Below are 27,996 nucleotides of genomic sequence, written 5' to 3' on the forward strand. Positions count from 1 at the left end.
AAAGGAAGGATATTTCCCAAAATGTCAACTTTTCCTTTAATTAAAAAGGAATTGAAGTCAAATGGAAAAGAATATCAGTAAATATAAAAACAAGATTTATTGCTGATCATTGTCTACATGGTACATCAAAAACAACTGCAGTCATAACAGATGTGGAAAAAACGTTAAGTTTCTTTAAAGTTTTATGTACATTTTGCATGTTTGAACACAAAAACATAAATTATCATTTCATAAATTGTCATTTCCACATTGAAGCACAGTTAATCGTTTTTAATACATATTTTATTCTTTTATAAAATACCGGAAAAGACTGCATGGGCATTAAAAAATACAAAATTCTTCTGTTTCCAAGTCATCTGAAGTTTTGGCTTTCTCACAATAGATCAACAATTTGGCTGAAGCTGTTACATTTATTAAATGACATTCAAACTTGAAAACTATTATCTATGATCCGTGGTACACATACTGCATTTAACACCATATACATATATGAACAAAAGTTTAATACTGTGCAAAATGTAACTGCTAATAATCCCTTAGGGCCAGCAGAAGGTCTATCCTGCATGTCTGTGTGTACTTGCGTTCTTGTATTTTACAGCATCCAAATGTACAATCAGTATATGATTGGCATCTTATTTCTGTATACAAATGATCAATCTATGTGTGTGTTCATAGCCATGCAAGTATTGGGAAGTATTTTGTACTTTCTCTTCTCAAAAGCCCGATCACACACAAGATATTCAATAACAATCCCTTGATAAATAATATCATACAAGTCATTACATTTTGGGAGCCAGCTTCCCAACATTTTCTCTGTTATTACGGTATATTCAGCGTTTTTGTTCACTCAAGCTCCTTCATTTCTTCCTCCATTGTAACATGTTTGATAAATAGAGAAATTAAGACCAATGTTACACCCCATAGAGCTGTGTGACACCTAATAGTCCTGTACAGGTTCATACCTGGGAGAGTAGGCTGAGTTCAAACAGAGAGACCTTTCTACAGTGTCCATGGTAACATGAAAGAGAGGCCCACTTCCCCTTGGGCCAGGTCAGGCGTCTTTGGTACTCCTCTTCTTCCTCTTCCTCACCATTAAGGAAGTCATACTTCCTAGACAGCCTAGTGGAGTTCTTACCACTTCCCAGGTATGGGTGTGCCGCACTCATACCAGCCTACATAAGTAACATGTGACTTCCCTCCAATCTCACCAAAGGCAACAGGTTCCTGTCTCATCGCTCTGTAGAACCCTGGTACAAGAAGTGACAGGTTTAAAATCTACATAATGAAGACCTGTATTTATGATTTATTAATGAATATGGTAAACCAAAATACCTTGTCTGCCTGGTAGCTGGTCAGCTAACATCTGGGTGCCAGTCCGTCCATCCAGGAAGGAGTCCACAAACTGACAGTGGTCTTCACCATGTCCTGCCTGATCACCAATGTTGTAGAACTTCCCTACAGAGATAGAAGAGAAAGTGTGTTGTTGGCTAAAAATAATGGCACATGACCATTTTTCAATCTGAGGCTGTAATTAGTTTCCCCTTTTGTAATTGTAATTTGCTGGTGGCCCTAACAAGCTGCTTAGTTGTCAATGTTTCAGTGGGCTGTAGTTACCATTGAGAGAGTCACTCAGGTAGATCTTGTATCTCAGGGAGTTGCAGAGCTGGATACCTACAAACTTTCGGTACCAGGTTCTCTTGACATACTGCTTCCCATTGCATTCAGAGTAGGCATCGGTTTTAAATGGGAACTGAGTCCAGATGGCATCTTTTCCTGTGAGGAAGTCATTAGATGCAAAAATGCTTAATGCATGTTAAACTAAGGAACATTCAACATTTTGAAAAGGCATCACTTTTCTGCAACAAACTGACAATGAGGGGAAATAACCATATTTACCTGAAACGTGTTCACTGACTCGAGGATCCGCTACAAATGTGAGGGAAAGTTTCAATGAATAACAACAACAACTTAAAATGACTGCACAGCCTTGAGACGTCTTAGATGAACCCTAACTTGTATTAGAGCCAGTTCGGCATCGTACTCACAGTGTTTATCCCATAAAGGCAGGGTTTTGATTGCACAGAGGCAAGACACCAGTTCAGCAATGCTTTACCTTCTTAGTGTTCTCATCATGAGTTTAAAAACACAATAGTTGATACTTAAGCTGCACAACAATCAGTGCAAATTCAGCTTTTAAATGAGCTTACTCTAATTACCAGGTGGATGATATGCCTCTGTTAGAAACCTCAGATGACATCTGGTAAGCTGACAACACCCTTGAGTCTTAATCAGTGGGATCAGTTTGCCATGTTGAAATCATTACACTAACAACTGCCTAATAGCCCACCTTCTGGGATGCTATGCAACACTAATCGTCATCTGATAATTAACCTCATATATGGTGGTGTTGACATGCAACTAATTATGTAAGAGAAACACATCAGGGATTTCCTCCTATAGTTAAAATGAATTACATGGTTTGTAAAAACTTGCCTGATTCTGTGCTGAAAGACACAGGATCACTGGAGGGTCCGCTTCCCAGCTCATTCTTTGGTGTTACTTGAAATTCATAACTGAAACAAGAATTACATATTAAGAACAAGAAATTTGAGACATACAGAAAAAAGGAATAAAATGTGTAATCCAAACTTTTAGGAGTTTTCAATCTGAATTCTTCCCTTCTCCACAACTGAAATATTTTCATGCTTTGGACAGCAAAGTAAGAAGGGTCACACACACTCCGTCACACACACGCAGAAACACACGCAGCTGATGGTTATTCCATGTGCTGCGCTCAGCCCAGGGGAAGGTTCTGGTGAGTTTTGAGAGTCCAGATGCTGAGATCTAATTAAAAACTCAGTGACCCAATCCAGCCAGATTTACTCAGCTTTCGTGCCTTGTTGGCCACTTTGCATGTGAAAAATCAAATGTGATTCATTGCGTAGACTTAGTCTTGCGTAGAGTGGAGGGGCATTTGAAGCTATGGTGAACTGTTCTAATGTAATAAGCCAGCATTTCAAGTATAATGTGGTTGTTAAGCTAAAGGTTTATATATATATATATATCCTGTACATGGTAGACTTCAGAAAGAAAAACATTATGATGAGTTCAGATACAAAATGATAATAGACATATTAGAGGAAAGGTTCCCAATAGTCAGGAGCCCAAATGAACATTGAAATTTATAATAGATATAGAATTTAAGTGATGGAGGACAAAATCCACAGTCCTCCTTCTGTGCAAAAATGTATTTAAAAGTTTATCTGAAGCTCATGACGTGTCCAAATGAGTGAAAGCCAGTAGATGTCTTTCAACATTACAGTCCTTTTAGTCCCAAAGTCCCTGTTTTTGTTTCTGTGCTTCCTTCCACCACAGCTCAACAGGGAAACACTGTCTGAAGGAATTTGATGCTAAAAGGACTGTAAATCTGGCAAGCATCCACTTGATATGACTAGGACAGACTGCTGAAGCCTCAAATAAGCTGAACAACTTTTAGATGTATTTTTGCACAAAATGACTGTGTGGACACACTGATTTTGGACCGCATCACTTACATTGAAAGCCCATTTGAAGGGCATCTTTTAACAGTCAGTTGGGCATCTGACTGTTAGACAGCCTTTGTTTTGTGAACCAGTCCTTTAATGTCTAACAGCAGTTTTGTGTTACGTACCTGCTCTCTGGTTTGAGATTCTCTACCGCTGTGTGTGTCTGGTTGGTCGTCAGTATGGACACCTCCTCTCCATGAGGTCCTCGAGTTTTGGATATAACTTCATACTCTAACGAAGGAGCAGAAAAATCCCCAGTGTGATTTTAATAACGAGAAAACTCCAAATTTCAACTCTAAACAACTACACATTATCAACGTCATTATTTCTCACTCCTCAATCGATGGATTGCCCCTTTAACATCACAACATATTACTGAACCATAAAGTATTGACTAAATGATTTCTAAAGTCCTCCTCCAGTCAAAATGTTTTTCTCTTCTTGGTCCTTCAGATGGATGTTTGAGCTTCACTGAGCAGAATGATTTAGAATTTGAAACTAAAATCTGTTTAAAAATTCATCTGCTGAAGCTTAAATCTGAGTATAAGACGTGTACCTACAAGCATGATTTGTGACATCACAACTACTTTGGAGACAGTGGAGGAGAATTTTCAATGATGGAGAAGGAGTATTTTTCATATTAAGGATTTTTAAGAAAGTAACTGAACATTTTTCGAGGAAAAAACAGATCAGACAAAAAATATTATTCCAAGCAGTGGATTTTTATATCTCCTGGAGGGGATCTTTAACCATTAGTAAAGCCAACATATAAAAACTTTCCACAAACCATCATTAGAAAGTAATAGTAAAACATATTTGGAAGCATTGGATGACTTTTAACGTCACATTTCAACCCCAACCATCACATTTGTGTTTTCACAGCTCTCTCATCAAACCCACAATATTCAAAATATGATGGTGTAACATTAAAATGCTTCCAGTGCAAGAAAATACAAACTAAATGCATTTAACAGACAGTAAAGGCCTAATGACCTTATGGATTTGTGATACTATATTGTCTGGGTACCTTTTGAACAAGTTGTTTTGAAATGCATTTTGGCCTTTTCTGGAAGTGGCCTAACAGTTCATCCTGACAACTCAAGATCTGTTAATATAAGTTTCTTTTTACTGTTCTATAGAGCATTAATAAAATACTTATCAACTAAACTTTTACTCACAAGCCATTATCATGTATGCCTTATAAGACAATGGTTTCATTCACATATATCTGTAAAACCTCTAGAAATGGACACACAGCATCATCCATAACAGACTCAACTATCCATGACCATCACTTTGTCACTCATAAAACATGTTTCCAAGGGTTTTATGAAGGTATAAAATCAAAATAATCAATTCAGTCAGTTTTTAGTCAGTCATCCTTTCATTTGCAGTTACTGTACCTCTGGTTTCATTGTCAGACTTCTGCCAGTCAAGAATGACGAAAGACGGGCAACCTTCCACAGTCATCACAGTGAGGTTGGATGGTGGTATGCGGGGTGGACCAGTCACATTCAGATCACCGCCCTCTTCATCATCAGGGAAGTATGCGAGGGAGGACGTGATAGAACATGGCTCATTTGGCTTTTTATCTGTCTTATAGACCACATGGGGAGCTGTGGACAATAAGAATATGAGTTATTGATGTCATATCCCAGCCTTAAAACACAAATTGTGTTGCTTACAGAGCTGTAAATTTTAATAATGAAGCATTTTAATCTGTCGTAGAAAGGTAAAATGGCCCTGATGAAGTCTTACCGACAAAGCGCTTCTTTCCCATGATGTCCAACTCCGATGCAGGCAAGGAACTGAATACAGACGAATTGTCATTTAGGTCAAAACGGCTGCCTGAAAAGGAAACAGTGAGAGGGCTTGGAGTTAGTTTGATGTGCCAGCAGTCCCTGGCAGCTCTTTCTGTCCTTATTTTTACAGCTCTGGCCCAGGTCAACAACCAGCCCGCCCAGCACCTGTTCTGGCCTGCACTCTGGCTATTTGTCTGCCTTTTAATATTCAACACTTTTCCTGTGTCTTCTGTGACTACTATATGGTACATAACCCAAGCTGCATCACCTGATTATCAGGTGTATGCATTGTCTCATACTGTCATACTCACAGCTTTTTCAGTTTCTCACATTCATGGAGGTCATTTTGCCTCCATATATGAAAGAAGCTATGATGATGAGTTGCATCGCTCTTCATTGATATTAAAAGTGTTCATACTGTTTAGGGCCGGTGCAGAGGTGGTTGTGTGCTGTCTGCGCTCTTGCTTGGGTTTGGCTGTGACCAGTGGGAATGGCTTCAAGATGGACTCCTTGTCTCCTTTCAGGTCCATGGGTTTATCTGAGGACAGAGAGCAGGAGGAGGAGAGATCAGTTCTTCACCCTCATCATCTGACTCACAGTCATACACAGTTGTGATCCATCTGCTCTGGCCATCCTCACTGAGCAACTCAGTGGCCTTTTCCTGGCTGCTGAAAGATCAGAGATTGCTTGTTGTGTAATATCTCTTGTGCTCTTTAAAGGGGAAAAAGGTCTGCCAGAATACATTTACTGACACCAAGGGTGCCCAGATGCTCTCTCTCTCTCTTTCTCTCTCTCTCTCACACATATACACACACACACGCACACAAGTACAACCATTTGAGCCACACAGATGAAGAAGAGTGAGAGAGAAAACAGCAAGTGAAAACGACAACCCAAGAAAACGACAAGACAGCTGTGATGAGCTGTAATGTTTAGGTAAATGCTGCTGCATTAGGACACCTTGTAGATATTATTGCAAGCTACCGCAGGTGGACAGTTGTGAGAACGTTGTATTTGCAGAGGATAGCTTAAAGCAGTGCCTCTTGGTCCTAGAAGCATTACAGCATTTCAACATGACCTTGTGGAAAAATGTAGAGTGAAACTAATATTGAATAAATGTGATTCATGTGGGACTAATAAACAAAACAAGAGTGCTTTCACGCTAGCACATTCAGTTTAGCAAGCTTCATTCAAACAACAAAATAAGTGTCATGTTTCATAATATTTTCTGCATTGAAAGAGGAGTGTGAAAGAAGAGGTTGAAGTACCACTGGCTTAAGGAGCAGCTTAGGCTAAGCTGTTGTCTGTATGATTACAGTATAGAGGAAAAGGTGCAGCAGTGTTCAGTGCAGCCATCACTGTTGGCCTCACCATGCTCACTAGGTTTTCCCACCAGGTTGGTTTTCTTGTTGACAGGAATAGAGGGACGCAGAACTGCAGGGAATCATGGGAAACAGAGTCCATTTCAGATTTAGAATCACAACTGAAACAGAGCAGGTGGTCGGCACTGAAGAGGAGATACACAACTGAAAACAAATGTTGATGGTTATTTTAATTGTGCAATGATGATGAAAGAATGTCACGTTCATGGGTATGAAAACAGACGTTAAGCAATGCAAGAGACTGCTGTAATGCTGTGCGCTGTGAAATGAGTGTGCGCACACATACACACAGGCATAATACAAATGACAATAAAGCACATAAAAAGCCAAGCAGATTGCATGTGAAGTGCTGCTGCAGAGCACTGCCATGGTCTGTGACTGATGAAAACCATATCAGTGTTAAACTACCTTGAAACCTGTTTTAACTACTCAACTCTCCAGAGGTATAACCAACAAATTATAAAAAATTAATCCTGAAGATGAGAGCAAGGTAGCAGATCCAATAGGGGGTTTTTTTGTTGTCAGATTTTGACTATTAAAAATGATTTTGGATAAGGACCACCGAATTTTCCACAACATTCCTGCATTACAAAGCCACAATAAAATTAGGTTCAAGCCAAGCTATGAGATGAAAACCAGATCAGTTTCAATCAAAACTGAACACAAGGAAGGAGTTGGCTTTAATGAGCTGGATAAGTGATCACAAGACAGTGCAAGGCTTTGTAATGAAAACATCTTTGCTACAAACTGTCACAGTCAGCTTCTTAATATGAGGGTTTTTAACCATGATTTAATGTAATTAAACCAGTAAATCTTACTAAATCTTGTTGTGATATCTTAAAGGAGCTGGAGAAGCCCTGGGAGTCTTGACAAATTAAATTTCCTTTACATATTTCATATCTAAGCTGTTATTTGTATTATATCTAAGTTGGGATTGATTTCCAGAGTATCCACTCCCTTTGCCATTTGTGACTCTTATCTCAGAGATCAAGTAGTGCTCGTTCTGACAACACTATTCTGTAATTATCTAAGCTAGCGATGTCTAAGGCCAAAAACACCTCAAAAACATTTGTCTTGGATTTGTTTCCTCCCTGGGCATTGCTGGAGTTGACCTCCCCCTAGTCTGCATAAATCAGGAATCTCTGGTTTATACTCTCAAGAGAAACAAAACATCATCTGCCAACAAGTCTCACTGATGAACACATGAGTATATTCAAAGAGTGCCTCTGAATAACACATGCTAAAGGCAAAAACATGCTTACACATGAAGTCTCACAATATGGTGATGCAGTAATTTGGAATGCCAGTCTCAACATATACAAACACAAAAGACGAGTATGTCAAGTATGAAGGACTGATAGCCTCAAAAAAGTGATGTAATGCTTTAACTGGGCAAGGAATGAAAACAGAGCAATAGTGATGTAATGTGATATTGAGTGATGTCAATTATACATATGTCAACAATACATCTACACCCTTTTAAAATATAATTTGGTTTACGTTCTATAATTTCTACAGTGGATGTATTTGAATTCCTGTTGAACAGTAAACCAACCCAAATATCAGGCTCTGATGCATTGAAGGCCTCGGGTTCAGATCTGTAAATTATAAACAGCAGCAGTGGTTTGAGTGCTGGTTTCTGTCAGATAACTTCATCTTCAGGGTAAGAATGAGAAAACACAAGCACTCAAAACAGAGACTTATGTTCAGACTAGAAAAATATTCCCTCTGAAATACATACCAGTGTCTCAGGGGTTGTTGTTTTTGCAACACACACTCACATTTCATGGATGGGATTCATGAATGGACACTGTCCATTACACACCTGCAGTCCACTATGAGTACAGCTTTGAAACAGATTCAATTTGAAATGCCAATGTGAATCTGAGCTCAATAAAACTGTCGAGGACACGCTCTAATTCACGTTTTGCCAAAGCACGTTCTGCACTAGCTTTTGTTTACTGTACAAAGTAGCAGAGTGCTGTTATGATGTTATATTATTTCTAACTCAGTTTCAAATCATTAATTTAATTCATAAAGGCAGCAACATGAACTACATATAGATTTGGTCTTTTTAAAAAAGGTATAAATGGTCATTAGGAGCTTTGTGCAAGGTGGCAGGCAAAACAACCATTCTTTTCTGTAGAGGTGCTTCCAGAGAGCCTTGTGACTCCTTGAAGACCTCTGAAACCACCCAAGTTTCCAGAAATAACACACACCAGCTGTGACATGGGACTGAAGCACAACCTCTCTTCACAACTCCAAGCAACAAGGAGTGAGCGAAGCGTCACGATTAATTTATGTGGTCCAGACGTGGTTTGCATTACTACTTGAGATGGATTCAATTACTTTAATTAACTGAGCCTGCCTGGCAGAATGGAAATAATGTGATTGACCAAGAAAAAAGGGCAGACCACATTCACCTTTCACAACAAGCAGGCTGAAGCTGTTCTAAAACTAATTCAAACCAGTTCTTGATTACAAATTCATATGTGCTGTAGACTAAATAATGTGGAGAGGACAAGTATTTGCCAAAAATTAGAGTTATATGGCTTCAGTCTCTGTCCGTGCTACTGGGACTATACATATTTGAAAACACAGACCACGACTAGACACAAAACAACACACTGACAGGCAAGTTGAAAATCACAAAGCATGAGAGGATTGTGACAAAAGCACATATCAGTGTGACTATGTGGGACAGGACATAACAGTGCCTCATGGGTTAGTGAGTGAGGGACACTGAAAGGTGATTATCTTGGTTTATCTTTACCAGGTTTGTCTTTGGACCACCCCCCAGGTTTAGGAACAGCATTGCCCCTATGATGCGTCCCATCGGCTGTTGGAGGGAGAAAAAGGTCTGTTATAAAATCTTTTGTGTCAGTGTAATAAACATACCAAATAAGAAGAGAGCCAGAGAGAAGAAAAAAAGTTGGGGTTTTTTGCCTGTCTCACTATTCAATGTCACCTGGAGACATGCTTGTGTTTTTAACCTGGTTTTACAGATGTGCTGGATATACAAACGGAATTGGCATGACTTCAAAACATAAATTCTATCTTTTGGCATTACTCGCTCCCCATTCTTCTATAACTCTGGGGATTGTGCGGGTGAGTTTGAGAGAGGAAGAGATACAGAGAGAGGAAGAAAAAGAGAGACTGGCTCTGGCGACTGTACTGTCTGCCCAGTGCTTGGCTTGGCATGGCTGGTGTAAAATGTGGTGCGTCCTGGCCAGTGCTGTGGCCAGACTTCCCACCCGGCCAGGAAGAGGGACCATAAATCATGTTAACGATCATGACCCCAGAGACGCCACTGCTGCTCGTGGTAAAGGTGTGAAATACACACCGAAAGAGAGGGCCATAGAGCACATGTGGCAGAACGTGGGGAGCATATGGCCTGGAACAGGAGATAAAGCTGAAGATAGAGTGACAGGGAGAAAGGTTGAAGTGTTCAAGTGTGTACACATGTATGCATTCAAATGCAGATTGTGTGCTGACTCAAGAGCCACGAGTCTGTTTGTCTTCTTCTGTAGATGCACAGCTGCAGACAAAAGCATGAGTGAGTGCTGACAGGAGAGGATAATCTGAGGTAGCTGCTTGGGAAGAGGGACTGAGAGGAAAGGAAGAGAGTGCTCCATTACCCCCAGGTGTGCTGGAGCTGTGAGAAGAGGGGAATGTCTTGAGTTGAGGGAATGGTCTGACAACACGAGAGGAATGAAGAGGAGGAACTCGGGTGCGAGAAAACGTTGTGTTTCTTCCTGCTGGAGGAGCTGATGAGCTAATGGGAAAACGAGGGACTTCAGCAATGGAGGATCTGATGACACCAGTACCTAGATGAGCAGAAAGGCAATTGGGGAGGTTAGGGGTGATCCACTTCCGAGCTTTATAGCTTTACCTGGATGGAATAAATGATATTGCACATCAGTGAAATAATGTAGAAAAGTGGACAATGAATGAAATGAAAGAGAGGCATAAATGGAAATCTGAGAAAGAAAAGTTAGCCAGACTGTGCTGGTTGTGAATGGGCAGGAGTGAGGTGAGTGTGTTGGACTGATAATGAAGGCACACATGGAGGCAGGGACAATGATGGGGTGGGGTGTGTAGGGCATAAGAATGGAGACGGAGATGGGGAAGCAGTGACATCATCCAATGGATTGAAGTACAACTGAAAGCGTTCGATTCCATGTGGTTTGACGAAAGCAGAGATGGTAATGGGACAAACTTGTCATGGTGTTTACCACGATTGTAACTACCAGCATTCTCTGTAGCCAGGGCAGGTCTTGGTAGAGGCTTGCCCACTTCTGGTGGACTAGGAGCTGTATGAAAGAAAACTCACTATTTATCTACGATATTATGTATACAAATATAGTTTAACTTTTAAAAGGGGCATGTCCTTCCTTTATATATTAAAATACATGCAACGATGGTTGGTTTTAAATCAATGGTAGCAAGAAAGGGCATTTTTTGTGATTTTAACACACAGAAGTGGCCAACTTTTACATCTAACAATACAATACCGAACTCTGATTGAAAGACAGAATTAAATTGCACAGGATAACTTTGTTTTACCAGTTGAGAACATCTAATTAAGGTATAGAAGGCTGCTAAATAGTCTATTGCACGGAAACATTTTAGCAACTCATTGAAATGAACTGAAAATCTTAATTTGATAGATTTTATTCACTAGATTCTGACAACAACAATATCTTTTTTTTTTTTAAAGCTCAATACATATACAACCAATTTTTTAAATTAATATGCCCCTTTTAAAATGTATTTTAAGATAAGGTCTTTATACTTAAGTGTGGATTTCTGATTGGAAGAAAGTAGGGTCTTTACCCGTAGGGACTCCCTGCCTTGGAGTAGAGTGGGTCCTGGTCTTAGGCTGAAACTGAAGCCCAGGTTGAGGCTGTGGACTGGGCCTAGATGCAGGGTGTGACTTGGGGAGAGGTTCAGAATGGGACTGTGTCTGGGTCATTGGTGGAAGTTGTGGTTGGGAAGTGAGTTGAAAATCAGGTATGGGAAGGGCCTTGACCTTTGGTTGAGGTTGTGGCTTTGGCTTATTTTTTGATTGAGGTTGTGGCTGGGGCTTGGGTTGGCTCTTATGTAGAGGTTGTGTCTTGGGCTTCAGCTGGAAACCCCTATTCTTTGGTTGAGATATTTTAGGCTGCTTGGCCTTTTTTGGCTCTGGTTTTGATTTTGGTTGTGGCTGTGGCTGAGACTGTGGGTCAGCCTTTGGTTGAGGTTGGAAGGTGGGCTGGAATTGCTCCACTAGTTGAGGGTGTGTTTGAGTTTGTGGCAGAGTTGTAGATTGCAATTGTGGTTGAGGTTGGGGTTTGGTGTGAGTCTTATGTAGAGCCTGTGTCTGAGATAAATCCTGAGGTGTTGAATGAAGTTTTTGAGGATGTGCAACAAATGTGGGCTTGGAAGTGGGTTGAACTTGCAGTTGAGTCTTGGTCTGGGTCTTTAGTTGAGGTTGTGTTTGTGGTTGTATGTGATGTTTTGGTTGTGTTGTTGAATGAGGTTGTGGTTGAGACTGGAGCTGGGGTGTGGTTTGAGGCTGGGTATGTGGCTTTGGCTGAGATTGTGACTGAGTTTGGGTCTGACGTTGGGGCTGTGGTGTTGCTTGGGGTTGTGATTGAGGTTGGGTATGGGGTATGAACTGGGATGTTGGTGGAGGTGGTGTTTGACTTAAGGTCTGGGGTATGAACTGGGATGTTGGTGGAGGTGGTGTTTGACCTAGGGTCTGGACTATGGGCTGGAGTGATGATTGAGGTTGCGTTTGACTTTTTGACAGGGTATGGACAGTGGTCTGGGATGTTGGTTGAGGTTTGGGTTCAGGTTGATGATGATACAACGGCTGGGATGTTGAGAAAGGCTTTGGGTGAAGGGGTTTTGGCTGATGTTGGGGACGATGGTGTGGCTGTAGTTGGGGTTTTGGTTGAGGTTGTGTATGAGGTTGGGACTGGGGATTTTGTTGTGAATGACTCAGGGGATATCCTCCATGTTTCTCCACATTTGTCTGGGGGTCTGGCACAGAGGTCATAGTGGCTGAAATGTGTATTGTAGGGCGTGGCTTGGGAGGTAGGGGGACCTCCAGGGGAAGAGGCAAGACGGATCTGGAGAGGTCTCCTCCTAGGTGGTGTGAGAGAGAGAAAATATGGCAGTGATGCCACAATACTGTGCTGTAAAATATTATTTCAAATATGATAATCTGTAGGAAAGGTTATTTCGCAAAATAAAATAAAACATTATGTTATTTTATTATCTAGAAAATGACAAAAGCAAGACATAAAAGGCAATAGCTGAACAGCTGAAATTTAGATCAGCAGAAGTGCCAGCAGTTACTGGCTTGAGAACTCACAGATCTCACAGATAATCTTGGACTAAAGCACAGGTTACACAATAACTTCTACTGGCACTAGTCTGACAGAGGGGCTCCAATTTCAAAGGCACACAGACCATATGGAGGTATTTTCAATGTAACAACCGTGTTACTACAGACAGACTCAGCTACCATGGCCAGGATGCCTGTGAGCGACAGCCATCCAAATCCATTGGCTGTGCCTCTAAGAGGCAATGACACATAAGGGTTTAATAGTTGCTGATTGATCGCTTGCTGTGGGATTTTGATGGACCATTCTAAATTGATTGTTCAATCTGATCAGATGCTCACCTCAGTTATAAAGAATGATAGAAAAAAGAGAGGATGTTAGAAAATTAGATAGAGAGTGAAAAAAACAACAGGAAAGCAAAACAAGTAATATATAAAATGGTATTCCAGGCCATAATATCTGTACTCAACTTATATGCATGTAATGTTAAAAATACCTCTGTTTTGGGGGACTGTTGGTTAGTTCAGTGGAATCTGAACAGGAATTACAACAATGGTCAACTGTTGTTTTTTTCATGGAATTACACACTATCTTTATTAAAAGGAAATTAAGACTTAAGTCTTTAAGGCCACCACAAAGCCTTAAGAAATTAAGGCTTTGTGGTGGTGGTGCATTCAGGTACTCTTCGGGTCAATCATTTTTAAGTTAATTACTATGAAGTTGACCTCAAATGCTGAACAAAGTGCAACAAAATATCAAATTGGGTTTTATGATATTCAAGTTTACAGTTTCACTTCAACACAAGATGGACAACTGGCCTATTTGATTGTATTCAGACATATCCAGGTCTAAACTGGGGCAAAGCATGTGTGTGGCAAAACTCTGGCTTTATGTAATAACAAGTAAGGGCAATTGTGTATACAGTATATATAATAAAAGATTAATATAAGAGGAGGAAGGGAAAGTAAAGAAGAAGTTAAGAGAGATTCTGCTGGAGTTCCTGTTGGGGAGAGAGGAATGTTTGGTGCATGCAGTTTGTCATGCAGACTTTACATCTTCGACTGCACTGCATTGTAAGCAAAAGCTTCAGGTTTGTAATCAGCAAACATGGTGATGAACCATCATATTGTACATACTGACAGACATGTAGTCTAATATATTAACTGAGTAGTCTAATATATTAACAAGAATAGAGTTGTGGACTGATGGAGTTGGTACTGATGAAATTACAAACAGCAAATAAGAGACAAGAAATTTAAAAAATACAGTGATTATATTTGAGAAATCATTTATCTGACTGAAATGCAAGGTTGTCAGTGCTCATCAAAGGTTGCAACTTTCTGGTGGACTGGGAACAGGAACCCATGACATGAGGTGAAAGTGGATAAATGGTATTCATTGTTCCAGTTTTCTAGTACTATTGGCTGTGATTGACAGTTTGAGTTATGATTTGTAATTAATTAGAGTTGATATATCGTCATAAATCAATCACTGTAAAAAATAACTGACAAATATAAAAGACCCTTAAAACCATAATTAAAAATCATTATGAGCTATGTAGTTTTATGAAAATGCCATGCAGCCAAGGCCACCTACCTTAACCTGATTAAACAGCTGACACCATCTGCTCAAGTCCGGGGGGGGGGGCTTAGCTGAGTTACTGTACTTGTTCAGAGCATGCCACTTTTGCTCATGCAGCTATTGACAGCCTCTCAATTACAGACTGCCAAGTCTATGATTGCACGCAGTACGATTGAGAGCCATGAAGCTTTTTGAAAACCATTATTCACTGTTTACCGATTGGCTGTTTGGTGACCACAGGCACTATGGGTCCAGGGGTCGACAGAGAATCCTGTCTAGTAGCTGTGGTTGGAGCTGAGAAATATAGTGTACGTTAGTGGATATGGAAGAAAGCTTGTTACTGTATATCCTGTAGAATGTACAAAAACTATTCTCTGTTCATTAAACAATGAGCTAAGATTTCCTGCAGGATAGTGATAAAGACATAATAGTCAGACATAACATTAAGATTTTTTCTGACCTCTGAACTAAGCTTTAGGTCAGAAAATGCATTACCAAAGGTTGTCTTTGGGGCTATGTTCCGGGAGAGGGGCACTCTGCCCTGGGTCCTGTTATGGGGAACTGACAAGGACAAGGGAGAAGAGATTAATGTCAAGGAGTCAACACTGAAGATTCTGAGTCCTAAAAAAAAGAGTTGGAAAGAGAAATTACAATAGCAAAATAAAGACAAGCGACAAATCAAATGAAAAACCGGTACAGGCCTGAATGCTTGACCCCTTGAATGCTGTGGAGGGTCACTGAAAATCAACACAAAGTTGTTCAGAGTTTATCCTATGATGAAACATTTCTGTCCTGATGAGAGTGGTCTCGTCCAGGCTGACAATGTCCCCATCCATAGGGGATGAGGAGTCACTGAATGGTTTGATGATGAAAATGATGTGAATCAATGTTCACATTGCATTAAAGATGTTCTGGTGGCACATAGTGGTCCAACACTTTACTAAGACACTTTCTGATGGTTTTTCCTTTAATTTGTCCCTCGTCTGTATGTTGTGTACTTCAATGTTATCAGGCATATAATACAGACAGCCAATATTTATCAAATCTTTAATCTTATATTATCCATGCCAGGCACCTAAGGAACAATTTAGTTAAGTGTAGGAAACTAAAAGCTTTTTAACAAAAGGTAGAGTGGGTTCAATCACTAATTAGAATAAACACAATTCTGGGTAGACTAGGTTGAATTTATTGTTCATATATCTGTATACTGGTCTCCATATAGTAATATTGTATATTATTCATGTTGTGCTCAGTCTTCATGATCACACAGTTTGAAAACAGCTTTAGAGGTCATGGAACCTGCAATAAAACAGCAAAATGAAAACTGCGGATTTGAAAAAAAACATGAGACTGGTTATGATGAGGTCTTTTCTGCAAGTTAAAATTCTTCCAGTGCTGAGTCTTAAAGAAAGGGTCAGCGAGAAGGGCTGAAACAGACATTTCTGGGCAGTGATAAATCAGTGCATTATAAAAACTCTGCTGCTGTATTAAGTAGGGTTCAGTAGGTTTGACCAAAAACAGCGTGTCTCTATTGGCTTACCATGGCGTGGAGGAAAGGGGAAGGACTGTGGACCTGGCGTTAAGGGTTTCTGGTGGTTGAAAGACAAGAAGACACAGAAGAATTTGTGAATAGTGCAATGTCATTTAAGGAAGTATCCTTATAACAATATGTACTACTTCTAAATGTACACTCTGTCTTCAAAACCATATTTTTTCTGCCTTTGTCTTTGTTGCACAACTCTTAAAACCTCTGCTCCATGTCGAATTGGTAAACTCCCTGGCGAGAAGACTGTTATTCAAAGTTTCCCTCTTGAGGGGTAGGTGTTGTGTCTGATTTCTAGCAGCTGTGATACTTTATGAATATGAAGTTAGCAGCATATGACACAACAGCTCTGCACTGTCAGATAATCTGTGCCACCTTTCTCCTCACAGCTTCTTTCTACAATGCTCCTCCACTGTCCTTCATCTTTCTTTTTTTCTCTCTTTTATTCCACTCCAGAAGTTAGCGAGCTACAGACTGCTCTCCTGGCTTGGCCTGCCCTGGCTGCACTGATGCTGTTTCCATTCAGCAGTTGGATGGAAAATTAATGAGGCAAACAACCCTGAGAATAGCATACACTTACTAAAGAGCACAACATGGACTTGAAAGCATATTTCTTGTTCCAAATACACACCCTGTTCCCGAAAATATTTATTTTGCAAAGAAGAAGTGTACCTTTGCAGTCGCACTACTGTCACATCTTTCATTTAGCATATTCTACTACTATTACCACCTGTTTCCACATATTAATACAATATGGCCGTAAAGAAAAAAAACTGCAAAAAGGCCAAGTTATAATGTTAAGTTATAATACTTTAGTTATGCCTTTATAAGAAATGAATAGTACATCCAGTACATACCACAGGGTTGACAGGACGTTTGACGAATTTCCTGGTGGCCTTCTCTAGAAACGCAACACAAGATTTTTTTTAAAATGTAAATGAATCAATACAGTGGAACTAATAGAAAGTGAAGAAATTAAATAAAACCACATTTTAAACATGCTTTGCTCAACATGTGTTTCATATTAGATGATTTAATGAGAGGGTTCCTCAGTACTGGGTTAATACAAGTAAACCACATGATGATTTGGTAACTCTGTTCAGTATCTAAGGGTTTATATGATATTGTAAATGCATTTGATGTCACTGTGATCACTCCCACTTAATTGGGGGACACTTAACATCTGTCATCATGAATTAACATTAAAAAAGATGGAAAACATTGCTAAAATTGCAAAAGAACTTTTCCGTAATAAACTGAACAAACAGATACATGCACAGGTTTTTTCTGAGCTGTGAGATAACCAGAAATTTGGCAATCATACTGACAAATTCTGCTTAATCATAGGCCAGAGTTTAGCAGCAAGAATGCTTTTCTCTGTCTTTTCTCACTTGAAGAATTTTGAGTCACCACTCAGTGGGAACATATAAAAACAACATCAAACATACCATCATCTCCCCCCGTGCTGACGTTGTGAATGACTGGCTTGCTCCACAATCCAGTGCCATCCTTACTGTTGGGCTGGACACCAAACTCATAGACTGTATTGGGCTTCAGATTGTCAATGACTGTTTCACTTGTTGGGCAGGTCTGGTAGTTCCATTTCCTGTTCCTCTCCCGATAACGCACTGTGTAGTGTCTGGGCCAAAGACAGATCAGAATAGAGCGTATTGATTGTATATGTAGATAAACAGTACATCTAAATTTGTCTATGAAGAATATCTTTCATCCAGGTGATGTGATATCTAGATGAACAAGAAGTTTAAAGAAGAAAGTTTTTAAAAGTTTGTGTGAGGAGACTTGCGAGGAATTCCCAGGCATTTAAAGCTAGGGACATTTACAGTTTCAATGTCACACTAGAACTAATGAAGTACCTCTAGATAATGTAAATGTCAACTGTTTTGTCTTATTCAGTGGTGTATGGCGTTTCTAACAATGTTAACAATGTTCTAACGATAGCAGGATTAGGCATTTGATCTCACGGTATGGTCTTTTTAAGAAATATGAATGCATACAATACAAAAATGTCCATCTTAAGGTTTCCAGTGTGTTTAACACTGTATTACAGCTGTAGTATGAATTGCACAATCAGGATACAATGTGTCGAGGCTGTAACAGAAATACTCTTCCAACAAAAAGGGCCAATGTTTTCATTCAGAAGATGCATATGAAACTGATATTAGACATAAAAGCAACATGAGATTAATTCCAAAAGGCAGAGCAGAATGAGATCAAGCTTTTATCCTATTCTTCCAAAATGGCTTTTTGCATAAAGATTCAATTAGAAGATTGTGTTCAGAGAAGGAAAACTGTCTCATACAGTACACTGCGTGGGTTGTCTGTCCTAAACACCTGTGTGTACAGTCTGTTAGGGATCCACTGCTCAGTAACCTGAGAGACTTAAGGGAGTCATATACTGTTTATACAGTTATACCAGAGACTCTGCAGCAAATGTCTGTGAGAGAGAGAGAGTGACTTAACCTTTTACCATCTGTTTCTGTGCTTTCCAAAAATACAATACAGCCAGCGGACATGAAATGAAAAAGTCTGAAAAATAATCCTCATGCACTTTTGCATTCTTTTTTTTTTAGCACATCAATGAATGCGCACCAACCTGCCCCTCTGTATTTGCAATATGGTATTACAATCAAGCTGTCGAAGAAAATGTGCATGTGTGTTAGTTTGTAAGCTCACCCATCTTCAAGACAGTCGTTCATAACATTGCCTTCATAGGGGGTTTTCAGCAGCGTCCCCCAGGACAGGAGAACTGAAGTGGGCGTCACTGACCCAATGACCAAGTGAAGCGGCTTCTCCAGTTCTACTTTACCTGAGAACAAATGAACATTATCATATAAGTGTCCAAGTGTCCTTGTTTCATCTCTGCATTTCCTATTAAATTCTTATAGAAGTATTACCTGTGCATTGTTTTTTCACCTCATTGGTTGGAATGGGCTGGACAGCAATAAGGTATTTGGGTTCAGCATCTATAAAAACAGAAACTAAAGGTTAGTTTTACAGATCCTCTGAGCCTCCACAAAAACAAACTAGTCAAAACACAATCTACAATAGTTGTCTGGTCTTTGTCTCTTTGTGGAACCCACCAAACTCAGTCTCATAAGGCTGTCCATTCTCAGGCAGCTGAATGAACTGTTTGGAGAACATGCTGCTGCCATAGCCCAGGATGTAGCCCTCAAGCTTCGTGTCAGTGTTGGGACGCAAAAACTTCATCACGATGGTGTCTCCTGATGCACTGATGCGGACTTTCATGTTCTGACGTCTCACTGGAGAGGCAGGAGAAGAGACAGTTTCATGTTTTCATTCAAGTGGTTAGTCTTGTTTTGTTTTTAAGAAGATCACTGCGCTTGTGATTCAATGCTCTGGCTTCTAAACCACACTTGCAGTTTCTCATGAAAGTACTCATGGGACATTATATTTCACAATGACAGCAACCAAGAAAGCAAAGTAATTAAAACTTTTATCAGATATAAATGAAGGAAATACTGCAAAAATATAGGAAAGGCTGTCACAAAGTGCAGTACCCTGAAACAAACTTCTTTCTCCATTTTAGTCTTGTTTTTTATAAAACCAGAAAAGCTTGCAAGGAATAGTTCACAGAATAACAGAAATACTTTTATTTGAACATCCTGTGCCTTAGCTGATTGAATACTTCTGCTCTCCATCACTTAACAAGCACTTTAGGAGTATATACAAAGCAGACTTGCTGCTGGTTTAAGATGTCTGCTGAGGTTTAAGTTTTTTCCGAAAGCTAATAGTGGTGATTTTATTAAGGGAGTACAACACTAGAAGACGTACTTAATAACACTTTTTATTGTGTGTTTTCTAATTGGGTGAGAACACGACTTTTATAGACATTGCAGCTTCCTTGTTAGCAGGCGCAAGATATGTTTCTGCTCTCAGAAGTAGCTTTTGAAACAGATATGCTGTTATTGCGAATCAAGTTCTTGTGAAACCTTGAGGTCAGCAAGGCAAGCATGATTTGAATGATTCGATTTGACTAAAAAAACAGTATGAAATAATACATGCACAGACAGACATATTTTCCCATTCACACACACATACAAAATGCATGTTTCAAGCCAGAAGCGACTTCCACACAGTAACACAGGCCCAATCAACAGAGCCACGGGACAGATTTGAGATGAGGACAGGCGCAAAAGGGTGGAGCTTGGTAATCCTGAGCCAAGAGAGGCTGCAGATGAGCTCATGTTTTTGGTCAAGGTAACCATGACAACTTGAACTTGAGCTTAAGTTGTGAAAGCTGAAATGAATGTGTAAAGATCAGAGACTTGCAGAGAGTCAGATGGAAAAAACAGAAACAGAAGTAAATCAAAGTTAGGTGTTTGAATATTTCGTCCCAGACTTGATTACTTATATATTTTTGGAATGCACAAAAATGTGATGATTTCCGTGAGTGATGAAGACTTGAAAGAAAAAATTGATGAAAACTATTTTGATTTGTCAAGCATCTTTTTCTAATACTATGTAACTTTTTCTTTCATCCAACAAACAAGAAAATATCATTGTAGTCTTTATCAGTATCACAACTCAGTATGCTTGTTTTGAACTGAAGTTGTTGCCCACCGAATGTACTGTACCATTCTTGGCTGTGGCTGGCTTGTGTTAAATCCTAAGCAAGCAAGTCTCAAAACAATGAAGCAGATTGTAACAAGTGCATTGACAAGAAAACTCTAGGTCTCTGCATGCACAGTGAAAGGATGAATTTGCTTATTTTTTTCTCATTACTTGCTTCTACTATGTGGCCTTCAACACAAGCCAATAACTGGGCATGCTAACAATAAGTCAATTCACTACAGGCATGCAAAATCAACATCAGGAAGCTCAGACAAAAGCAGCTGGGACCGAAGTGTGACTGATGACTGACAGCTGGCCCGTGGACATGTAGAACAATAAATAATCACACCAGGCCAATTTGATACACAAGTTTGTCAATTTAAGCCTGTTTTTATTAGATCGAAGTGCGTTTTATTTCAAATGTTCACATCCTTCTCAAATCAACTTAGAATTTAGAAGCATTCATACATTTAATTATATTTCCATGAGCTCTGTTTATGTCATTTAAATTTTTTGAGTTCTACAGTGGAAATCACTAATGAGTCTATGGGGACATAAACTTTCACCCTTCATTGTCTTCAAGGCTTAAAACAATTGACTTTCTGCCTGGGTTATGGCTTGTACTATACTCTGCACAGCACATGTCCTTGGCTCATATTTCAGTGTTAAATGAAATAGTGGAACTTTGCATGAGGAATAATGCCAGCAGCTACCAGACGCCAAAACAGACACTGACAGTGAAAGACGGGGAAGCCCTGGATTTAAAAAATACCCTTGCACTTTTCCAGCTATGTGTTTCCTATCAAAACTGCATTTGTTTTGCTTCTCTCATCAATATTTCCAATAAAACACAAGTGAGGTTTTGCTCACAGGGAGAGGGGCTCAGAGCATATGAAACATTAGGAAACGTCTGGCAGCACGTTTTTAAAACTCCAGTACAAGCAAACACTGGCCTGCTCCCAGGACAACGCATCCAAAGCCCAGCCATTTGGCCCACACATCACTAAGGGACTGTTAGGACTTATCAATATTTCCAGAGTAAAATGAATAAGACTTTGGGAACTGATCAGTCACAGCCCTGATAATCAATCAACAACAGTACAAAGGAAAACTATTGACATTTTAGCTAGCCAGAAAATATCTCAAGGCCACAACGTCATGTTGTGTGTGTTTGCATAGGCCTGCAGCAAGTCATTTCAGATGAATAGTGAGGAAAATAATGGATGATTATTTGAATATAAATTCATGCTGAGGGCAGTTTAACGGGCGACTCCAACCCTGTCAAACTCATGAAACCAGTGATTTACAGCCTCATCAAATGACATGTAGCCACAGTGTAATTAAACCCATAACCCTAATATCCAATCCATCATAGTGAAAGAAAACATTCATTATAACAGAGAGAAAATGATACAATGCCATGAAATAGCCAACAATGGATCTGCATCTTTAATAAATTTCATCTGCAGGTCATGGCGAATTTGAAAACAACACCATGAATGTCATTCTCACTAATGATGGGCATATTATATAATATACTGTAAATATCACAACGAAGACTAATCCCTTCAATTAAAACATCATGACACAAGCAGACTATCTCCATATGCATCCTAAGAGAACAACCAATTAATTAGAGCTAACTCTATGAGCAGATCAATCATAACGCTGACAAGCGGCCAATAAACATGTCAGATTATACAATAAACAATGCCACATCATTTAATAAAGATTTCATCCTTGTATTCAACCTGTTTTAAACTAATAACCAGAGAATGTAATCCTGCTGGCTTGAAAAAGAGAAACACCCTCAAAGTGGAAACTTAAGCTTGGCTCAGCAGAGCGGCGATTTTGGATCATCAGCAGTGATGTATGATCCTTCGGGAAAGGGAGTAGGTTAATGGGGTTGTCAGCATAACACGCTCGCTTCACTTTCAGCTTCAGTGCAACATGATATTTTTTATGTGTGTTTGGTGTTTAGAAATAAATATTAAGTGCATCTTTACAGTATGCACAGATTTTTGGCATCACCTTTCCAAATGCTGATTTACTATCATTATCAAACCACAGATCATCACCACTGCAAGCTCTGCCCACTATTTCTCTCTTCTCTCTCGGTTCATATGAGGAGGAGGACTGCATTCAAGTAAACGCTGTAGAATAAATACACTGAGATCATCTCAAGACTTTTCCACTGGTGCTGATGTGTGAACTAATGAACTATAAATATCTGAAGCAAGCCTCAGAAAAAAAAACTTGGGGCAGGACTACAAGGCTTGTTTTGTTTTCAAAATATGCAATGGAAAAGAACTTTCCTCTCTTTGTTGAAATGAATGTGGTAGTTTTGGTGGATGGAAGTGACACCAAATAATGCATGCATGTCAGTATGTCTTGAGTCAGAGCAGCTGAACATCACAGCTGGGATCTACAGATTTACCAAATGAGGGTTTAAACTCTTTATAGTGACCTTCAACCTGTATGTGTCACACACATACATATCCATTTAAATCAATTAAACCAACAGGAGATGTCATACACACACACACACACATACATATTCGGGATTTGTGTGCATGGTGCCCTGAATCTCAAAGTGATTTTATGCAGCTCTGGCGTACAGTATTTCACCCTCTCAGGTTTCTGTCCTGGAAGAGGAGACTTGGCTTCACACACTGTGGAGACAGAGACAGATGTTTTATGGCTCTTGGTAAAACAGTCACCTTCATTTAAGGCAATGAAGTGTGAAAATCTCTCTGAGCCCCGTGCCAGCCAGAGCATAGAGGGTTTAAAATCATTTAGCTGGTGAGCAAACGACAGCTAAACTGACCTATATTAGATCTAATGGGAATACCCCTAACCTGCAAACCAGTGTAACTCAGCTCAGCAAATATCTACTGTAATTCAACTGGAGCCTCTTTGATCCCATCCTGCTCAGGAACAATCCCACCTCTCAGACTCACAGGAGGGGATGCCAGGAGGCCTCACCTTGCAGCCCAGTGGGAGAGAGTTGTGCCTGGGATTGTACTCACACATTTTCATCTGCCTTGGCTTCTTCCATGTTGGTCTATCCGCTCTCACACTATATATCCCCTTGTCAGATTTGACTGAGCAACAGCTGTTTTCCCTTCCCCTGTGGCACTGCTCCATCCCATCCCTCTCTTCCTTTACTCAATCTCTGCTGTTCTATATGTGTCGCCAGCCATCTTTCCATCAACCTGATCCTCTCTCAACTTCCCAAAGTGCTTTGAATTTATCTGTCTTGTCCTCTAATCTCCACTACTTTTCTCTCTACCTCCATATTTCCCTCTCATTAATCTGTGCATGACATGTGGCTGTGTTTTGCCTGGCTCAGCAGCAGTTTCCAAGCCATATATTGTCTTGAAGTGGGTTAGTAGTAAATAATGTCTTGTATTAAAATAGATTCAACATATTCAGATTCAAATATAGACTCATAACTACCATAAATGCAAGTGCATAGTACAGATAGTCTAAAAACATAGATCTGACAACTCTGAAAACACTGTTATCCTATAATATCTTTAACACAAGAAAGCAAACTCACTTAATTGCATAACATGTTTCATTCTAAAACCAGCTCCAAGAAGAACAGAGATACAACTGTCCTTCCAAAGCAAAAAAACACATTTCCCCTTTCATCTACCTCCCAAAGCTCCCACACTATGATTTGTCTGTGCGCCAAGCTCAGCCAACAATGTTACGCACAGGAAGCAGCCTTTTCCATCATGCTTACCTCTCTATACCGACTCCAGCCTGCTCACCTCAAATCACTTTTACTACCATCAAAGTCTTCAAAGGGTCCCCAAGTTTTACTCACAAAATAGAACATGGCTGCAAAGCATTGAGTTAGAGATGGAGAGCCAGAGTTCAGTGTGTTTGCAGTGGGATAATGAGAGAATATGGCAAACGTTTGTGGAAAATATGCTGTTTTCCAAGAATGTCATGAGATTCCTAATCAGACCGAGGAGGCACAATATGCTATAATCCACTTATCAAAGTGAGTCTGTTTTATGTTGGAAAAGAAAACACTTTATGTAGTAGTAAAGGATTTAGGAGCTCTGACACTGGTTATCCTTGTATTGTTGATAAAATCCTTCAAATAGCAATTTGGATTTTCTTTGCAGACGATACATATTTAATAGTTATATGCAAAGACATCATTGTGATAATCTCCCTTCTGTAGTTCTTTTGATACTTTGGAGACATTTTCACTGAAAAGCAATTATGTGTCTAGAGCACTGTCTGTGTTGAATTTGAAAGACTCTTCAAGGTGGTTTGATAAAGTCCAGTAATAATATCTATAATGGTTGAAAGAATGAAACAATGAAAAATATTTTTGCTTGTGGCAACAAATGGAAGTAATTAGCCAAATTATACACCTTGTCTGCTTTGTAGATACAGTTCCAGGAAAGTCATTCTATCAGGTTGTTTACAAGTCTAACCCCTGACCCCAAACCTGGAAACACTTTCATTAAACCCAGTGAGCAGTAAGTGACCTATTTCACTGTGTCTGCTCACCTCATTTCAGGGAAATGGGGATTAACCACAGGGATTGTAAAAACACACAGTTTCTAATCAGGGCAGTTTGAAAGTTTGACAGGTGGCTCTTGAAAAGAAACTTACTTGCCCGCCTTCCCTTTTGGGAAGAATCAGAGAACTTTCAATCTGTTATTGAATCTACTTAGGTGATTTGTTTTTGAAGAGACAATTTGAATTGTTTTTATTGCACTCAGTGCAAGAACAAAACAGCTTCAACAATTCTTGGGGAAAAATGTGTTGATAAGTTATTATGTAAAAATGTTGTTCTATAACTACTTGAATGTTTTGAATCAGCTATTGAAATTGAACACTACTCCAAACTGTGCTGTAATACTGATCAGATGTAGCTTGCTGTGTTTTCTGGACAAAAAACAAGTTTGTTAGAAACACAATGCTATGTTTCCACATGTGGTAATTAGGGATGCATCTTCTAAAATGTTAGCAGCAATTCATATTCCAACTGGAGGAAAATGTCCAAAGAATAGCACTGAGATTGAAACATGTCATCTTTACATGTATCTACATATTTCTTTTGCTCATTGTGTGCATGTTCCTCTGAAAATTGCAAGAAGCTTCTAACCTTCTTTATCATGATGGAAACAATATTTGTAAATGGCTTCCATCACTTGATTATATATAATTTGTATATAGTAGTTCACTGGAGTTACAAAATCTTGACTGTTGTCATATAAGACAAGTGCCAGTCTTACTAGCCTAACATGCATTTGGCACAAGACAGAGGCATTTGACATATTGATAAAACTATGGAAAACTCATTAGTCTCTCACAGGGAAAACACAGATATGTTCACATTAATACATACTGTACAGTATTAGTAAACTGTATTATCTAGTCCACCCGACTTGCACGAGTCATAGACAGTATAGGGACAACATGATGACAAAGCATCAACATGATGATGACAAAGCGTCAGATGCACACCTGGGTGAGTGACTCATATGGATGTCCATAAAATATTGATATCACCTACCTCTGCTTCTGCGAGGAGTGGAGGGACTAGAAAGAACTATCCCAGCGATGAAGGCCATGATGAGAAAGACCAGAAGGCTGTGTGAGTGCTGCTGCATCCTAAACATCATCACTGCTGTGGTCGGCTGTGAATCTCAGGTGTAACAGCTCAGAGATCTCAACACGGTTGCTCAACGGTAACTTGCTGACTGAATAAATCTTTTCTAACAGGTTGAGTGTTATGTGTGCTGCAGCTGCAGGACTCTGGAGTGGCTGGACTACTTCTCTGAGCTGGTGGGTCTCAGGACTAGTGCAGCTCACTGGACTGGACTTCTGGATGCAGCAGGCTGCTCCTGCACCATCTATACCTCTATAATGGAGGGAGGGGACAGAAGGAAGCAGACACACCCACTCCCCTTACCCTCCCCCATCCTTTTCTTTCAATCTCTCCTTCTCTCTCAACACTCCCTTTCTCTGGAAAAGGAGTGCACGGTTTTTCTCCAAACTTCCCACCCTTCTCTGTCTCTTTTCATTTCTCTTCAGGTTTTTTTCTCTGCTCAGTGTGGTGTGTCTGCACCAATCCTGCTTTCCATCTGCAGAGGCCTTTTGACACTTTTTATTGGTTTTATTTCTTTTCTTTGTTTCTCTTAAACTGAGTATGTTTATATGCACACAAATGTCCTTGTCCATATTAAGAATATGGACGTTAGCATGGCCCTTAAGAAACTTGGTTATTTATAGCCATGTACATGTATAAATTAGTACAAACCAAACACGAGAGAAGAATGTTCATTACATTTTTATGTCTAATTAAAATCTTTATCTGTACATGGCAATTACGGTATGCTTATTGTAAGGGAAAGTGGTTATTGTGATTATGTGATTTAAAAAAAACAAAAAAACAATGGTTATGATATGGTTAGATTTATGCAACTGAATCACTTTTTTAAAGAAGGGAAATAGTGCTATCATTCCCCACCCCAATTTTTGCACCCTTGCTTTTAGTCTTACTACAGATGCCATACTACTCACCCCATGTTGATACTGGACAAAGATTGTGTGGTGTAGAATTATCCAGAAAGGATGTACGTCATACTATAGGGAGTTGTGTTGTGTCCAGGTGTATCTGTGTGGGTGAGTTACAGTTGTGGATGAACCAACATTAGTTTCTGGCTGGCTGAACTTTGATGCACTTTCCACTCTTTTGGATCAGATTTCTGAATCTGATTGCCAGCGATAAAAAACAAGACTGACAATACAATTTATACTGCACATCACCAGTATCAGACTTCCACTTCACTTTGCTTTATTGGCATGACAGATTTTCCCTCTTCATTTCAGCACGTATCATCACGTTGTTTATCACTGACTGTCAACCACAGAGCTCATACATTGAGGATGCACCTGCAAACACTGCAGGCAGAGATCAGAAATCTGGGTAAAGTGTTTACATAGCACAATATTCTCATATCTCCTGAAGTACTCCAGCTCTTATTTTAAGGTTTCTCAAAGCCAGAATGAAGATAGACACAATAGGGACTCAGACACTATAAGAATACAGAGGACTTAATAAAGTGCAAACAAGAATATGGAACAAGAATATGAGATGAAGAATATGGATGCAAGAAAACACTGAGCAACTTCCAGGTGCCCAGGTTCCAATAAAAGATTACTGTTCACACAAAGGGGAGA

The 27,996-nt window shown here is 39.6% G+C and overlaps 1 protein-coding gene across 3 annotated transcripts; it reads right to left on the reverse strand.

The window, feature by feature from the left end:
- Positions 1-82: 82 nt before the first annotated feature.
- LOC128367747 (target of Nesh-SH3) lies at positions 83-26,614 on the reverse strand. Of its 3 annotated transcripts, XM_053328376.1 has the most exons (20): positions 26,327-26,614; positions 19,287-19,466; positions 19,101-19,169; positions 18,880-19,012; positions 17,634-17,824; positions 17,043-17,086; positions 16,183-16,231; positions 15,138-15,203; positions 10,368-10,556; positions 9,503-9,568; positions 6,719-6,781; positions 5,766-5,885; positions 5,304-5,393; positions 4,949-5,161; positions 3,671-3,776; positions 2,494-2,573; positions 1,897-1,926; positions 1,615-1,773; positions 1,333-1,455; positions 83-1,247 (listed from the first exon to the last, which is right to left on the reverse strand). In XM_053328376.1, the coding sequence occupies exons 1-20, from the start codon at positions 26,433-26,435 to the stop codon at positions 1,132-1,134; spliced, it is 2,196 nt and encodes a 731-aa protein (XP_053184351.1). In that variant the 5' UTR covers positions 26,436-26,614; the 3' UTR covers positions 83-1,131. The 3 variants fall into 3 exon arrangements, with proteins under 3 accessions (XP_053184351.1, XP_053184352.1, XP_053184353.1); XM_053328377.1 differs by lacking the exon at positions 15,138-15,203; XM_053328378.1 differs by lacking the exons at positions 10,368-10,556; positions 15,138-15,203.
- Positions 26,615-27,996: the final 1,382 nt, after the last annotated feature.

This window comes from Scomber japonicus, chromosome 11, assembly GCF_027409825.1.
Source record: "Scomber japonicus isolate fScoJap1 chromosome 11, fScoJap1.pri, whole genome shotgun sequence".
NCBI lineage: Eukaryota > Metazoa > Chordata > Actinopteri > Scombriformes > Scombridae > Scomber > Scomber japonicus.